Consider the following 16,396-nt stretch of genomic DNA (forward strand, 5'->3'; position numbering starts at 1 on the left):
CATCCTTACTGCCTTGCCATGTTTATAGTACATATTTCTTTTCAGTACTTTGTGAAAATATAATGTATAATTTTTATTTTATTTGATTTTACCTATGAAAGGCCACAGATGGGACAAAAATGACAAGAGACACGTTGGGCATCAAATAGGCATGTGCCAATTCTACTCCTGAATTATATCCCGAGCTGCTTACATAGTATCAACTCAAATGCTTTGAAAGTATTTTTTATATTGTCTCCTGAATGTAAACTCTTCACAGAAGGACCACATTTTTAACCACAAACTTGTAAGGCAGAAGTGCTAACCACATGCAGCCCACCACCAGGTTTCGGAAATTGCTAACATTTTTATTGTGAGAAGCAACAGCAGTCCAGTAATTGCGACTAATTAAGAGCGTAGAAAATGGAATTGGCTGAGGTGGTTGCCTTTGACGTGAGAGAAATATGTGTGGGACAAGGCTGTTCTGACCTCCTGGAGCCCTCTATATCAGCTTACGAGAAAACCATTGATTTCTTTTCAGTTAGGGATTTAAACCAGTAGGAAGGCTGGCAGGCAGGAACGAAGGTGCAGGCTCCTAGTGAGCGACAAGAGTAAGGAAGGGGTGATGGAGCGAGGCTATTTGTTAATTGAAAAGGTGTTACTGCTTGTTGTTTCTTAAAGTCAAGGTGCACACATGCCAACAATTTGAGCATTTACTCCCTCTTTTGATCAAAGTCAGCAAAAATCCAATATTTGGGAGTGTGCAAAAGATAAATGCTAAAGCCTGTTTCATATTTATAATTGCAAATTGTGGTCAAAATTAAGTCTGGCTGAACCAGAGATTCTGCAATTGTGACCTGAAGCTAGAGCTGTCGTCGGATACAAATGTATATGTAATGTGCCTTCCAAGTCGTTCAGCATGGCAAAAAAAAAGTTCTTCTGAACTTCTCTTTTTGCTTGTATTTGCATCTTTGGTACTTTATTTCTGATTTAAAGACAGTTTTGTCCTAACAAAACAAAAAGCAAACGGCAGTAACACTAACAGCATTATCATGAAAAAAGTCACGTCAAGTTTACGCCCTGAAAAAAGTAATGCTGTTTGTAACCCTGTTACTGCCATCACTGTATTTTATACATAGCAAACATGGATGCTGATGTGATTACATGATGGTTTGTTGCTGTGTGATAACCTACAAATTTGCAACAATATCCCACTTTTGTTGGATTCAGGCAAAAGTGGATAAGTGCTGGACAGTCTGCTATAGCTCTAGTTTGCCAATTGAGGTGGATTTCTGTGTACCAGAGGCTCATATGCCCTGTGATTAAGTGTCGATCAATACAGGGTAGAGTCTGCCTTTCAACCAAAGTCAGCTGAGAAAGTTTCAAGCTCACTTTACGCCAACAGGATGGTGTGCAAGACATTGAGAGCCGTGAACTCAATTTATCCATTTCTATACTGCTGATTAATGATGGGCAAATGAAGCTTCAAAATGATTCATGAACCCATTGTTGTGTTTACTTAGACCTGTAGATGGCACTCTGTTCACCGAAGAGCTGAAAGCCCATTGACTTGCCATTTCTTAAAACCCTCACTTTAAGCCAACATTGCCATCTAGAGGAGCCAAAGAATACAACAACTGGTTCATGAAGCTTCATTTAGGTTGCAGGTGAGCTAACCCAGCTGACTTTGGGCAAGAGTTTGAGGAACACCATAGACCGGTCACCCACCAATCACAGGGCATATATAGACAAACAGCCACTGATACTTAAATTCACACTTAAGACCAATTCAGAATCCCCAACGAACCTCGTATGAATACGTATTTTTTGAATTTTTGAGCCACATGCAAAGTCCAGATTGAACTCCCAACCTCTGAACTGTGAAGCAAAAGTGCTAACCACATCCAGCCACCAGCCACGAACCTCTACTGGGTAAAGATTCTCACAGACATACTTCAAAACCTTGTAGAAAGAATGGAAACAGTCTCCAATTTTCAAGCCCTACAGTGGCTAATATTTCTTGTCCCAGTGTGTGAACTATCACTCACCCATTTGGTTCTTGTTAGGAAGGTAGTAGGCATTGAGAGCCTGTGGGGGGAGTATCCACCTGTGGAGATATCAAACATTACCACCCAACACACACAAACATAGGCAAGCAGAGCGTCACACACACATACTACATACACCAAAGTAGTGAAGAGAATCCCAGAACATTCTCGCTCTCATTTCTGTAAAACCCCCTGGTGAGCAGCATTCAGTGCTTGTGATTCTACAGTCACAGCTCTCTGCACTTGAAAACAAGGACAGTTCCTCTATGCTAATCCACTTGAAGCCAGACCAATCGATTGCCACCAAATTCCCCAAATGACTAACTCTGAAAGTGAGCGATGCCCTTGTTCCAGGAGGGAAAGACTGATGGCTCTGCGTGGGCTGTGTAGCGTCAAAGAGGACCGAAAGACAAGAAGGAGAAGCATTTATTTATTTCTCGGTGACAAGACAGAGCGAGCGAGCAATGAAAGATGTACTTTTTGGTGATAAAGGGGGAGTGCGTGATTCAACTCTTTAGGGTATCGAGCGTGGGCTAATGGAGCAGTTGTTCCGGGCATCTTGGAATAATAATGTGTGTCAGTGTAGAGAATCACTCAATCCAGGAGTATGAAGCTGCTGTATTTTACAAAAAAGGGCTCCATGTTTCACCAAACGTCCCTACTGTCTGGCTGCTGTAGATAAATAACTAAATGGATATTCTTCAGCTCTGTGTTTCGACTTTAAATCTATTTGTTGGTCACAGTGGCACAACCACAAATGTGTCAAACTAAAAAAGGACATCATAGAGACAATTGCTATGAAGGGGAACTCACACTGTCTTATCCACTTCTTCGTGAATCTTCTTGATGGACAGCTTAATGTTGAATTTGATGGTGTTGAGAATGTTCTTGAAGTAGGTTTTCTCATCCACATCAAACTGCCAAACCGTAAAATACGATGACACCAATTGGTTAGTATACAGTTCTGAAAACAACAAGGTCTAATATACAGTAAATCATCAGCCAGTATATCTTTAAAGGAACGCGGTGTTAATAGGTTCGCACATCTACCATCAGCTTTAAGGTTCAGGTTTCGAATCTTAGCCAGCCTGTGGATGGATCGCTCCCATGCGATTCTAAAGAGTAAAAGCAGTATAGAAAATGGAAGGATGTATTCTTAACAAAGTGATCCGTGGATGAAGCTGCTTGTTTTTCACCAACGATTAGGTACAGTGGAATGCTTCATGAAAATACACTTGTTTTAAGATGGACTCTTCAGCAATTAACCAACTAGTTGTTAGTGGGTAAAGACATCGGGCAGCAGATCTTCTCCGCAAATTTGCCAAATTGTTCATGAGCAAGATATTGAAAAAACCCACATCGATGTGTGAATGATCTTTTGCTCTACCATGACATTTTCTATTAATCCTTTGGTGACTGCAGTGAAATTTTAAAGCGCTTCGAGGCCCTCAAGGTAAAGAAGTGCAACACAAGCAAGGCCATTAACCATATTGACTGTACTGGTTATTCTATTACTGAAAACTCACCCACTCATAACATGCACAATTTTTCCAGTGGAGTGATGTGGAAAAATATTTTTCACTCTTTAAGACCAATGTACTCATTGGTTGGTGCAGAGAGGGGAAAAAAGCAATAATCTAGCAAATTACAAAAGGTCCAAGAGAAATTTTGAATGCACCAGTTGCAAATCTGTGATCTGGACTTTTTGAAAGATTTACTGTGAGTTGGGATCACCTTGTACAACCATTTGAACTTTGGCCCAACAAAATTCTTAAAATACTAAAAACTAGCATGCTCACATGTAGAAAGGACTTGCACTCCAAATTAAAACGTCATATTTTCTGACTGCCACTGTTAATACTAAATATGCAGTAAAAATTGATACCGAACAATCCCTTCACTATCTAAAACATCGGTGTCAAACTCAAGGCCGAGGGTCCAGTTACGGCCCGCCACATCATTTTATGTGGCCCGCGAAGACAAATTTTTCATCGGCTTTGTGTCATTACTAAAATTATAAATTGTATATATAAATATATAAATATAAATATTGCTAGCAATTTTTATTACCATTCATCTTTTTAAACAATTTGAAAAGTTTTGACTAGTCTCTTATTTCAAAACTAGTTATTCATCAGTTTGCCGTGTAGCCTATACTGTAAATAATATAAGGCGTTGACAGTCATAATGGCCCTCCGAGGAAAACTATGACTACAATGCGGCCCGCGACAAAAATGAGTTTGACACCCCTGATCTAAAAACATGCAGGATAGCGGCCCTTGAGTCTGACACCTGTGCCTTGGACCAAATCCAGGTCTAGGTTATGGCGCAGGTGTTGTACTTCGGTGGATTCCATTAAAGCGCAAGCAGACACATTCCGTACTACGCTGAAGTTTATGATGGATGTCATCATATTTCCTTCATAAATATGACAACAGCATGCATCGACCTCTTTGACTGTATTATTATTCAGACACACGGTCGGCGGTGGAAGGCGGTCTCCAGGTGCCCTCTTTACATCGCCCAACTCTTACAAGTATATCATCCGAGACCTTGCAGTTTCTTCTATAGTGCTCAAACTACATCTGCATGGAGATCTGGTAGAATTCACATTATGTAGGTTTCTTTTATCACTAAAAGATAATTAACCTGCAATCTATTTAGAAAATGTCATAGGCAGGAATTTATCAACAACATAGTGCATATTTTTGCGCACAAATACGGCCAATGTTAACTTCCAGATAGAGCCTTTTTTTTCTAAAGCTGCAATGCCACGGTTTGACCTTGCTTCTACTATTTGCTTTTTAGTTCTGCCTGTTGGCTCTCACTGGGCCACATGTGCTTCTGTTATCTGGGCCGTTTCAAATTTGTGCTTGCAGATTACCTTTATCACACGTTTCTAGGTATTTTCTTTTAGTTTCTCTGATTACGCAAGCTCTATTATAAAAAATGTTCTCTGAAAAATGTATGGGTGGACCTTCTTTTGCCACGGGTTGCTAACTAGTAACCCATTCTGATACCTAGTGTAGTGTTACAGATATCGATTTTCATTTCACATAGTGGATACTGAATGTTACCCCTACTTGAATCAGCATAGCTAATTTGAAGGGTACTTTTTTCTGCACGATGTATGCTCTCGCCATTTAAATTGGCTCCCAGGATAGGAACGCCTGATGGAAAATCATTTTCAAAGTAGAAAGCCATGATGAGAAAGTGTGATCTTATGACTCACCCCATATTCGCGATCTATGAGCTCAGGCTTGACCAGGAAGTCTGGGTATCCTGTCATGACCATCATGTACTTCAGCTGAGAAAGACGAGTTGAAGAGGATTATGAGGGACAAAGTGGAAAGTGTGCAGGGGAAAAAAATACCACTCTCCATACATTTGCCTCCAACATATATTGAATTATCATTTGCGTCTGGAGTCGGGCACACACATCTGCACAAGCGCACACATCAACTAATCAAGCAAACCAAGTGAAATAGGATTACAGGGAAGCTCTTTATATTCGGCAAGGCCCTATAAAAGGATTATAACTTCACATTGTAAATGTATTAGAAGGGATATCTTGCTGTGCAGACCCTAAATCAGTACCACAGAGAGATCTGTATTCTCAAAGTCAAGACCTTGATGTATTCTATCACTTTGTTTCATCTACCCAAGCAATCAGTCAAACCCGCGGAAGGAAGAGAAGTAGAAAACTAAAACAAATCCAAATCCTATCTAACAGGAACTTGTGTGTGTGTGTGAGATGAAGGAATAAAGTTTTCAACCTTTGCTCTGGCTGCCTCCTTGGTGGCTTCATCCATCCAGTCAAGCTCCTGCAGCCGCAGGTCCAGGGAATGCTTTATATCCTCTACCAACTCTTGCACCTGGAGGGGATCACATTACATTTAAGGTTTCTTTAAAACACATTTTCTCACTCAGCTTATTTCCTGTTAGCCCAGGAACGTTATGTTTTTAGCAGATGTTGGAACTGTTATGTTTCTTTGACGGGAAACTACTGTTGACCAACCATATTAATTTCTGGATGTGCCGTATAAAAGGATGTAACAGGCATGATCACTGAGAACAAAGCTCAGTTGAACACAGACCTCCACTCAGACAAAGATACAAAATTGTAATTCTATATGTGTTTATATATGATGACCTCGTGGTGATCAGCAGCTTGTGTTTACACTTGAATAAAAAGGACATATTGTTATTCCACACACAAATGCAAAAGGCAAAAACAAAAGTCAACAACCCAACAACGTAATGAGAAAAAATTTCCCCATTTTACATTTTTATTCCAAATTTATTCCATTTATATGCCAAAATTTTCTGGGCTTCTGTCCCCCTTCCACAAATGAAAAAACAAATCACTCAATCATAATTTTGTCATGACAAATGTCTGCTGTTCCATCACATCGTGTATGCCTCCATGTCAGGTACTCGGCATGACAAAACACTCGTCTTGAAAGCTTAACAAGAGCTCCCAAGGCTTTGTAATTTCTCTTTAGGCTGTGGTAAGTGTCATCTGTCAGGGCTGCACATCACAACTTGTTACCAAACAAACGTCGTGGGCATTAGGTCTTAAAATAAACCAGCTTCCAGCCCCTTATACTGCATTTTAGACAATTTCTTTGCCTGTTGTAATTTTTAATAAGGCACAAGGGATTATATTCTATCTAAACAGCACTCCCCAAAAATATAGAAGTACAGGTATAAAAATTCATTAAAAAAAAAAGCAATCAATAAAGAAGTGCAATGCAGTATGTAAAATTAATAAAAATATGACCATGTCTGTGTTCATCCACATCGGTCATATAAAGATGGAAGCATAAATGTGAATTAGTATTTACACAAGAAAGAGAACATTGAGAAAAACTCGCACCAGTATACAGCAGTCCAACCCTAATTTTGCCCTTAAAATCAACAAAGGATTGACAATTATTTAGGTAAAGTGCACAATTTTTTCTTTCAACAAGTTTGAAAGTAGTGACAGTGTTGAGTGGACAGATACAAGACTTTTGTTGCAGAAGTTAAAAAAAAAAACACATACATATCTTCATGTTCTAGGATGGCCAAGAGACTGTGATAAGAATAACAATGTGGAAGGATCAAGGTGGGAGAAAGACGGACCATAGGTGATAGAGGGCCAGAGGTGTGGGATTAGTGAGAACTGGCTTAGAGAGCATTATAATGGTCATGGATAGAATTTTCAGATTGGAGCTCAGCAAACCATGAGAATCATCAAGTTGTTTCAGAAAGCCAAGATGAAATGTAAGAAAGAAATGCATGAAGTATAAATCCATGGTTAAAAAAAAAGTTTCTTTTTTTTTTTTCTCTCAATACAAGTTTAGAATAATGATGTTACCAAATGTGTTTTCAGCAATAACATTTGAGGCCAAGGTCAGTTTTTGAATATCCTCTTATTGCCTTGGAAGGCTATATGATTTTCAAATTCATCTCAAAGCCAATGGCCCTCTTTACAAGCAATTATTGAAAACTAGCTGATATTTTGTGCATAGTTAATCTGAAAAACGACACACAACGAAAGGCATGCATTCAGTGTTTCATTCTTTCACTCCCCAGCTTGCATTCTTACCTTCGCCTTGCTCTGTGAGGAGAAGTGCTGCTGGACAAAGAGAGCTCCCAGGGCCATGCCAAAGTGTTTGTTGGCCTGCGTGAGGCACAGTCTGCCCAGCTCCAGCTGCTGCTCGGTGCCATCAATCTCCCGGGAAAACTCATGGATGGTGCTTCGGAAGGCGGTTGACAGATGTTCACTTAGCGCTGCCACAATGCGCCACAGCATGTAGTTATGGAGAACCCTACGGTGGAAGGTTCAGTAAGTGAGGACAGTGTTATTGGATAAAGCATACAGATCATTGAAAAAGTATCTGTGCGGCAATGAGCGCGAGAGCTGTTAAAATTACATGAATACTTGTGAACGGTGCCGCCTCTAATTTTTTCTTAAAAGTGATGTAACAGTCAACTGCGTACAATAGTATGATTTCTTGTTTTACATACACTTTATTTATATCAGTGTTTTTGAGTATGTGTCAAATTTTCTCTGGACACCACCACTGCACTCCAGAGGAAACATGATAGCTTGAGAGAGAAAAAAAAATGGAATTGCTAACTTCAGCAGTGTAAAAGGCAACATGGATACAGCAAATAGGGGAGGCGAGAAGACAGTCTGTACAATAAGAAAGTTACGGAATAAGCTCCAGAAAAATTAATGTGTGACTCCTCACCTACCAGGACTGTCACCTTCGTGGTTTTGCAACCCCCATACATAAGCGAAAGTGAAAAGTAAGCTACAAACACAGGCAAGCTAACAACTAAGTAACACCAATCAAATCTAATATTGCCATTCGGAGGAATAAACCTGGAGAGACTTTATTTAACAGACATGTTTTAGTTTGGCTGTAGCTTATGCCAAATTATACTAATATAGTCACGCTTCATTTCGAAATATCTTGGTCTTCTCACAATCTCGGTTTGACTCAGCCTTAACTTACAAATCTATCCAGGTAAGGCAACTGAGAACATTTTTTTCATTTATTTCCAATGCAAATTATTCATGTTCATGCATTGTCTTTCATGTACCTAATATTGTGGTTATTGCATGGACCATGGCCTCAAGACAGGCCACTTCAAGAAAAATGGTTGAATCGATGCCGCCTGACAACAATGCCATGGAGGCCGTCTGGATCAAAATTTTAGCTCTGAAAGTATCTGAAATAGTATAAGCGGTGGAGACATGAGAAAACAAGACAATGAATGAAAACCAAAGCAGAGTGGTCTGGTTTAGTCTAGTCCAGTGCGGCAAGAAGAGGCACTAAAGGAGAAAGGGAATCATCCATTTATGCATTCAAGTTGAGTCTTTTTCCATCCTCAGACAGAATGGTGGTGTGCTCTTGTGCCCTACTCTGCTGGGTGCACTCTTTCAATGTGCTATGGGGGACAGATGCCCCACTCCCATTGTGAGGATCCATCTGAGGCTTAAGGCATGTTGTTATTGTTTCCTCAACGATTTTATTTTCCCTGTGTATGACAGATATGGAATCAGAAGAGCTTGGCAACGGTACCCTGAAGGTCCTGCCAATAAAACACTTGTGTTGTGAATATAATTGATGGCAAAAGGTAAAGGAAGATGGGCTTGGAGGATGGAGGCTTGTAAATGTTAGATGATATTTTGCAAAGACAATTCAGCATACCTAGAATTTATTTAAGATAGAGATTGCTCAGATGCAATTCATATCTAATTTGTACAAATTATCTACATTATTGAAATAGTGTACTTAGCTCCATCCAATGTTGGACAATGGGCCTCATTCACTACTGTTTCTTCCCGTGACCCTCCACTTAAAGGGAATCTAGCATTCAAGTATGTTTTCTTGGCAAGAGCAAGCCACCATGGGTATGAGAAGCAAGGATTTTATTTGAAGTAACAATCAGAGGTGTAAAGGCTGCCATAGTTTGGCTTTAGCAAAGGTGCTTCTAAACAACTGGGCTGGCAGGTAACCGAACACCCAGAAGCTAACTCGTTTACCTGCTGGTTTATTAAAAGCACTTGTGGCTTAAGACAAACTGTGGCGAGGTTTCTAATTTCTGGACCTGGATTGACACCTCAGGTAACAATGTTAATGAGTAATTTTCACAAAGTTTCTTCAGTCCGTGCCAGCTATACTAAAAATGAATCTTTGACGTCTATGGCAGTGAACGGGTTAAACTGCAAATGTTTTTGTGATGTGTTTGGAAACCTAATTATTTGAATTATGCACCTGCTGCACACACACACACCTAATTCCAAAAGTACTATTCACACCTCTGTAGCCAACACTTCATTTTGCATATGCATTTTACATGAAACATCTTTTCACACCACTTTTCCTTCTTTACAGTCACCTCAAAGGTTAAGCCAATCTTGCCTGATGACATGTAAAATGTGTCAGCAAGTACATTTGCAGTAATGGAGTAACAGCAGAATGTACAGATCAACCAGTGGCTCTTAATTAGTGAAGGAGTGAGGGCTCATTAGCTGAATGGATTTTAATGAGGCTAGTTAGGGAGATGAAAAGACACTGTCCTCCCATTTACAAAGGTAATGACCCTGAAGGGTAATGGGTGGGATTGAGAGCCTCCTATATTCCAAACCTGCAATGGCACTGCGTTGCAGGCTTTAAGTGCAAATACATTTATATACTGCATTGTTAAAGTGGAAAACCATTCAACTACGCTCTGCAACTGCAAAACCCAAAATATTTGGGACAGGTTTTTTACCATTGTGTAATCACAACTGTATATTTTCAATTCAGATGAGCTCTAAACATTCATTTGAGAGCACAAGTGCTGCAATGAGTGCTAAAGCACCATGAAAGCCGGCATTTAGTGAACCGTAAATAACATTAGAACCAGACTGTGTCTGTATTTTGAAAGCAGGACAACGCAGAGAATTCTGAGCTTCAGGGGCCGACACAAATATGGTATCGTACGCATAAGTGCAAGAATACGGCGTCAACATAAATTAGACCACACAGTATAGTGCTCCACCCGAAGCTTGAACTAGCATTAAGTAGCAAACCATTAAAAATGACACACAGCAGCGTGCCAGCCTCACACTCTCACACCCTTGAGAGTGACGATGAACAGAAGGAGCAGACGGAGCAGGAGCAGTGGCAAGGGTGTGTGAGAGATTCTGGTGTTGTCATTATGCTTTCTCCTCCATTGGAGGCTTGCTCATCTGGCTAATGGGATCGGCTGCAGTAACTGCAGTGGCTGGAGACGCCATAGTGGGCTGTAGAGAAGGACAGGAAAATTGGAGGAGGATGATGAGATGGTGTGATAGCTTCTGGGTGGACTTACTACATATGACTGAATGCCATGAATGAAACACTGGGCGAAGAATATGCCTTGCTCATTCATACTCAGGGCTTATTTCTGTCCAATAAATGGTACCTGCAGCCTTTTGGCCACAAGTGGACTTCTTCTTAACTGATTGGCTTTAGCTGCAAGATTGAAGTAAAGGACTAGATTGCTCTTTAAGAACTCCTCATAAACTTTTACTGACCTTTCTGAGAAATGTTCCAGCTTGGGAACATGTGAAATCAGTTTTGGAAGCCACTTCAAAAGGTATATAGAGAGTCATGGTTGGATGTGTTTGCTGTTGAAGAACTTAAGAGCACTAATCTCAACCATATAAAACACCAATATAGCAAAATGTTCCTCCTAAATGTTCCTCTGGCTGAATGGAGAAAACATCTCCAGGTGGATGAGAGGTTGGTTTGTTGGCATATCACTCACTCACTCACTCACTCACTCACTCACTCACTCACTCACTCACTCACTCACTCACTCACTCACTCACTCACTCACTCACTCACTCACTCACTCACTCACTCACTCACTCACTCACTCACTCACTCACTCACTCACTCTATTTTTGTACAGGTGGGATATTGTTTGTTCATGTTTTGAAAGTGTTGAAAGTTAGAAGTATCACAGTCATAGTGTTACAGTCGTACATAAAAAAACAAATGGGACTCTTCTGTGGATAACATTTTGAATACAGTACCTGTAAACTGTTGACACATCAGAAAATCGAATGCTACAGGGTAGAAAAACAAACAAAAAAAACAGGCATATGTCAACGCCATAGTTCAGCCTGAGAGGGTAATTGAGAAAGATTGTGGGTCTGAATTCAGCTGAAACTAAAAATCCATTATTGCAGTGAGGCTATGTTGGACATTAGGCTAGTGGACCAGGGTGTTATGGTTCTGGCAGTTCATCCAGAACATGTTTGGAATTACTTTTTCCAATAATTGGTACATAAAAGAGGCAAACTCATTTGCTGCCAAATCAAATGAGCAGTTAAATCTCCTACCTTTCCATGCAAAGGCCATACATGGTTAGTGCATTTGGTGAAGGTCTATTCCTGCTGGCCGAGTGGAACAGCTCGACAGATTTGTCAGAGCTGCTATGACACATCAGGGGCCACCATGACCAACCTTTGTAGATGAATCCCTCTAACAGCTGACATTTTATTTTTCCCTCAACATTTTATTTTTCTGCTTGTGTAAGTGATGTGACATTGTAGAATTAAGCCATCCAACCTTTGCTGGAGAAGCCTTCCCAAATAATGTCCTTCTCCTAGTCGCAAACAAAAACAAAACAAAACAAAACAAAACAAAAAGAAAAGAAAAATGACCTTTACTGGGCTCACTCAATAAGTATCCTGCATTTGTGTCATGGAGTAGTGTTACATGTTGATGCCGTTTGTGCATGTGATGCAGGTACAATATCAAGCAAGTTCTAAACCCAGAATGGTAAAGAAAATAGAGGGGTGGGGGGTGGGGGGGGGGGATCGCCTCAGCAATGATATCTACGGAAATAAAATGTTCCAAACAACAAAACAGCTTAAGTTACTACAAATATTTACCAACAAGTATTTTGAATGTTTAGCAACATTTCATCATTTAAAATTTGAATGAAATTTAATTAATTTTAGAAAATCTCTGACTTCCTGAGATGAGTGAAGTCCCGAAAAATCTTCTTTAGGATTATTGTCTAATAAGTGAATCATCACAATCATAGTTTCACTGTCATTGTCCAGGTGAGCATTGAAGTCACCCAACCAATCCATTGGGGTGCCCAAGGACTTCAAAAAGTGTGGGCACTCTGAACTGTTGCTTGGTGCGTAGGAACAAACAACAGTCAGGACCTGCCCCCTTGGGTTGAACCCAAACGTACAGCTTTCCTTGGCCCCTCCCGCAGGGGGTGAGCTCGTGGGGAGGGGGACCCACATTGTCCATCCAGACGCTTGCCACTGAGCACCACCTCCGGAGGGTGGCCCCCGGTGACCTGCGTCTGGGCAAAGGAAAACGATGTCCATATATCTTAATCATTGCAAGGGTTTCTGTGAACTGTACTTTGTGTGGTACCTCATCTTTAGCATGGTTGACCCTGCCACTTGCATGAATCCCCCGGGTACTTAGCTCACCAGTGACACACACACACACACACACACCTCTCCACCATGATAAGCTGACAGCTCATATTTGTATGCAAAACGTTTTAAGCGCCGATATTGAATGTTCTCCATCGGTGACAGATGGAAAGTGTGAGGGACTGAAAAGGAACAAAAGTATTCCGTTCGAGGTATACCTTTTCAAGTACACTGTTATTTCTCCCCTCTGAAGTCTTAATAGAGCTTGAGTTTACCGTAGATGGCTGACATATGTATCTATGTATGTGGGAGTATGACATGTATGACATCAGCCCATTTTTCCACATTAATGACAAGAAAGTAATACACCCGCCAGTCATCCAGTCAGTCAGCTACGCTTGCAGCTTGAGTGGTGTTGTGTAGAGCATAGTGACTATTGGCGAGCTGTCACTGGCTCTAACACACATCTTGACGTGGTATAGCCCTGCAGCCTGTCAAGAGCAAAAAAAGGGAGGGAAGTGTGTGTGTGTGTGTGTGTGCTTATGTAGGAGAACAGTGTGGGTAGATCAATAATAATCAGCTGCTTTAGAACTGGAAGGTAATTCAACAGGAACTGATGTGCACTAACATACTCAAATGTCCATGCACAGAAGGACCTGGAAAAAAAAAAAAGCTATATGACAGCTTCAAAGAAAAGACCATGCAATGGCACTCTACACTCAGACTGCACAAATCAATTTGAAAGAAAGTGCTCATAAAGAACCGAACTAAAAATGCATACATCAAAAACAATCGATTTTAGAAAGAATTAGTGCCCCTCCCCTTGGTACGAAATCCAAGCCTTGGAACCTTTTCCACTCTCTTTCCTACTCATTTTGTTTACCTTTTTGATGTGGTCTTGATGATGTCGGACACTTTTTGTATGTAATCTGTGGCAAGTACCACGATCTCCTTGTCTTCAGAGAAGTTGTCCTGGAAGATTTTATCCAGCAGGCGTTTCCAGTGAAGCTGTGGTCAGACAGAATCATCAATTGACACTGTGACGTAAACAATGTTATTTCCCCTTTATTGCATCATACTGATGGAATTCTTTGACTGACCATGTGAGCCCCTTTTTACTTGCTGTTTCAAGGTTAATATCGGGAGAATGTTATTTATAATATTCTATTCTACAATTATATAATTGAACAGTAGAGAGCCTTGTTAGAGTTAGGTCAGATGCCTCTAATGGCTAATTTCCATTGTCAAATTTAGTGTTTTTCTTTCAGCTGATCACTGTGTTGTTTGTTTATCTTGGTGCTCTAGTAATCAAAAACAGTCAATTCTAGGGAGTGACGATTCATGCTCATTGTGCATGTGCTCAGTTCGTAATCAGGTTATTGAATATACTGAAGCACGCAATTAGTGCATTAAGGAAACCACATTGTTTTAATAATTAAATACCTTTGGCATAATCACTTCAAATCCACACATATTTTTGAGAAATGCATCATGAAGTGTGTTTGCACATTTTTTACCTCTTCAAATCTCAATTATTTATTTATTTTTTCCTTTCTTTATTTCCTCCTTTATTTATTTATTTACTAACTACCTTGTCATATTCTAAACCAATCCAATGAGTCAGAGGTTCTATTATATTGTTGAGGAATACAGTACTTAAGAATGCATAATCACAGACTTCATTATAATACGTCTGTTCGAGGCTGGACCATTACTTTAATGAAAAGCCAGGCAAAGATTCATAAGTCAATATTCACGCTCAATATTGCATATTGTTATTCAATACTGATTCCACTGACTTTTCTTCATGAGATTTTTTACCATGGCTGCATTCAGACATTTTTGGTGGTGACAAAATAAAGGCGTATTCTTGCACCCTTGAAAAATGTTTTACTGCGGCAGTAAGAAATAAGTAGGCGAGCAAATCACTACACTATGGGCCATCAATGTGCAGTAATATGAAGTACTGTACTATAATACGTATATTGCGGAGATAGTAACATAACTTAGGTAACTTACCCATCCATCCTCTACACTGTGTATACTGTATATACATATGTGTGTGTTTAAAATGATATAGTTTTTCTTCTACAAGATCCAATTACATTAATGAAAATGTGTCCCCTTTGACAAACGAGTGAGTCTGGTCTGAGAGTTGCCTCAGGATGCAAATAGTTTAAAGGAAAGACCAAACAAAAAAAGATCAAGAGCGTTTGCCTTCCACAAATTCATTTGGAGGAATCAGTTAGTAAAGCCTCTTAATTACGTATCATGTAAACAAAATTTGCATCCTAAATTCATCAGCATCCTCCAGATCTAATTGACAGTAAATTGGTTGCAGCAGCACAGAGTGCTTCTTATGCTTCTGTTTCGGTCCAATTTTCAATCGGCATCTTTGGCCTCATTTTAAGGTTTGCAGATATTCACGATCAGAGTATGTTTCTTTCTTTAATGTAAATGTTTAATCTCATTTTGGCCAAGAATTTGAAATCAGGTACTTTATCTTTCTTTTTTTTTCTCATGTGTCTCTCTTCTAACCACAAAACATCTTGAGGATCTCTGTCAGCGTGCGCGCTGCTTCAGGGTAGTGCCTCCTCCTTCTCCTCGCTCGAAATCCAATTTACCTTTCCTCCTCCTCCTGCCATCATGTCTAACACTCTCCAATGTCCGCTTATACTTCTTCCTCCCCTCTCGCATTCAAGCTTCAATCTTAAGTCCTGCAAGGCGGACGCTTTTTGTGATTCACTTGTGTGTGTGTGTCTGTGTGTGTGTGTGTGTGTGTACAGTACTCACACCAGGAGCAGTGCGCTGTAGCTGCCTGAGTGTAATACGGTTATACATCGTGCTGACGTCCTTTCTTTGGTCATCATAATCTGACATGGTGATCTGGAGAGAGATTTTACTGAAGACTGGACACATAAACGTATGCTTGCTCGTAAACTGGCGCAGACACACAATCAGCTCACATTGGCTAGACGAGTCTCCAGCTGTATAATCTCCTTGGACTTTTGTGTAGCATTGTGAGCTCCCAGCATGCTTAGTAAGCGCTCCATGAGGGCCTTGTATGCCGCCAAGATCTGAAAAGCACAATGACTTCAGCGCTAATCGAAGGGAGGAGCGTCATAAATAACAGCTGGTGACGGCCTGACATGTGGCAGGGTGTAAAGGATAACAAAAGCACAGTGGGACACAAAAGAAAACAGGTGGATTAATGCAGATGAGCCAGGCAACTAAATAGAACAGATGGGAGAGGGATGAAGAAGTGAGGGAAGAAAGCAGCAAAAGACAAGAGGGTGAACTCATTGACAGTGAAGGGTGCAGGAAAGCATCATATTGGAAAGGGGATTGGATGTGGTCCAATAGGAAGTGAGGGCAGAAGGTACAGTGCAGGGAGAAAATGGCATGGAAAACGAAATGGATGGAAAAAACAGGA

At 40.4% G+C, this 16,396-nt stretch overlaps 1 protein-coding gene across 2 annotated transcripts in view; it reads right to left on the minus strand.

The window, feature by feature from the left end:
* The window catches only part of LOC125972011 (endothelin-converting enzyme-like 1), a 36,492-nt gene that overhangs the window by 11,577 nt on the left and 8,519 nt on the right, over positions 1–16,396 (minus strand). For both annotated transcript variants that reach the window (XM_049725248.1, XM_049725247.1), the window contains exons 4-11: positions 15,930–16,040; positions 15,757–15,849; positions 13,847–13,971; positions 7,621–7,843; positions 5,804–5,902; positions 5,260–5,334; positions 2,841–2,944; positions 2,028–2,086 (exon numbers count right to left, since the gene is read on the minus strand). In XM_049725248.1, coding sequence (XP_049581205.1) covers positions 2,028–2,086; positions 2,841–2,944; positions 5,260–5,334; positions 5,804–5,902; positions 7,621–7,843; positions 13,847–13,971; positions 15,757–15,849; positions 15,930–16,040 — 889 coding nt within the window. The remainder of the gene's footprint in view (positions 1–2,027; positions 2,087–2,840; positions 2,945–5,259; positions 5,335–5,803; positions 5,903–7,620; positions 7,844–13,846; positions 13,972–15,756; positions 15,850–15,929; positions 16,041–16,396) is intronic.

This window comes from Syngnathus scovelli, chromosome 7, assembly GCF_024217435.2.
Source record: "Syngnathus scovelli strain Florida chromosome 7, RoL_Ssco_1.2, whole genome shotgun sequence".
NCBI lineage: Eukaryota > Metazoa > Chordata > Actinopteri > Syngnathiformes > Syngnathidae > Syngnathus > Syngnathus scovelli.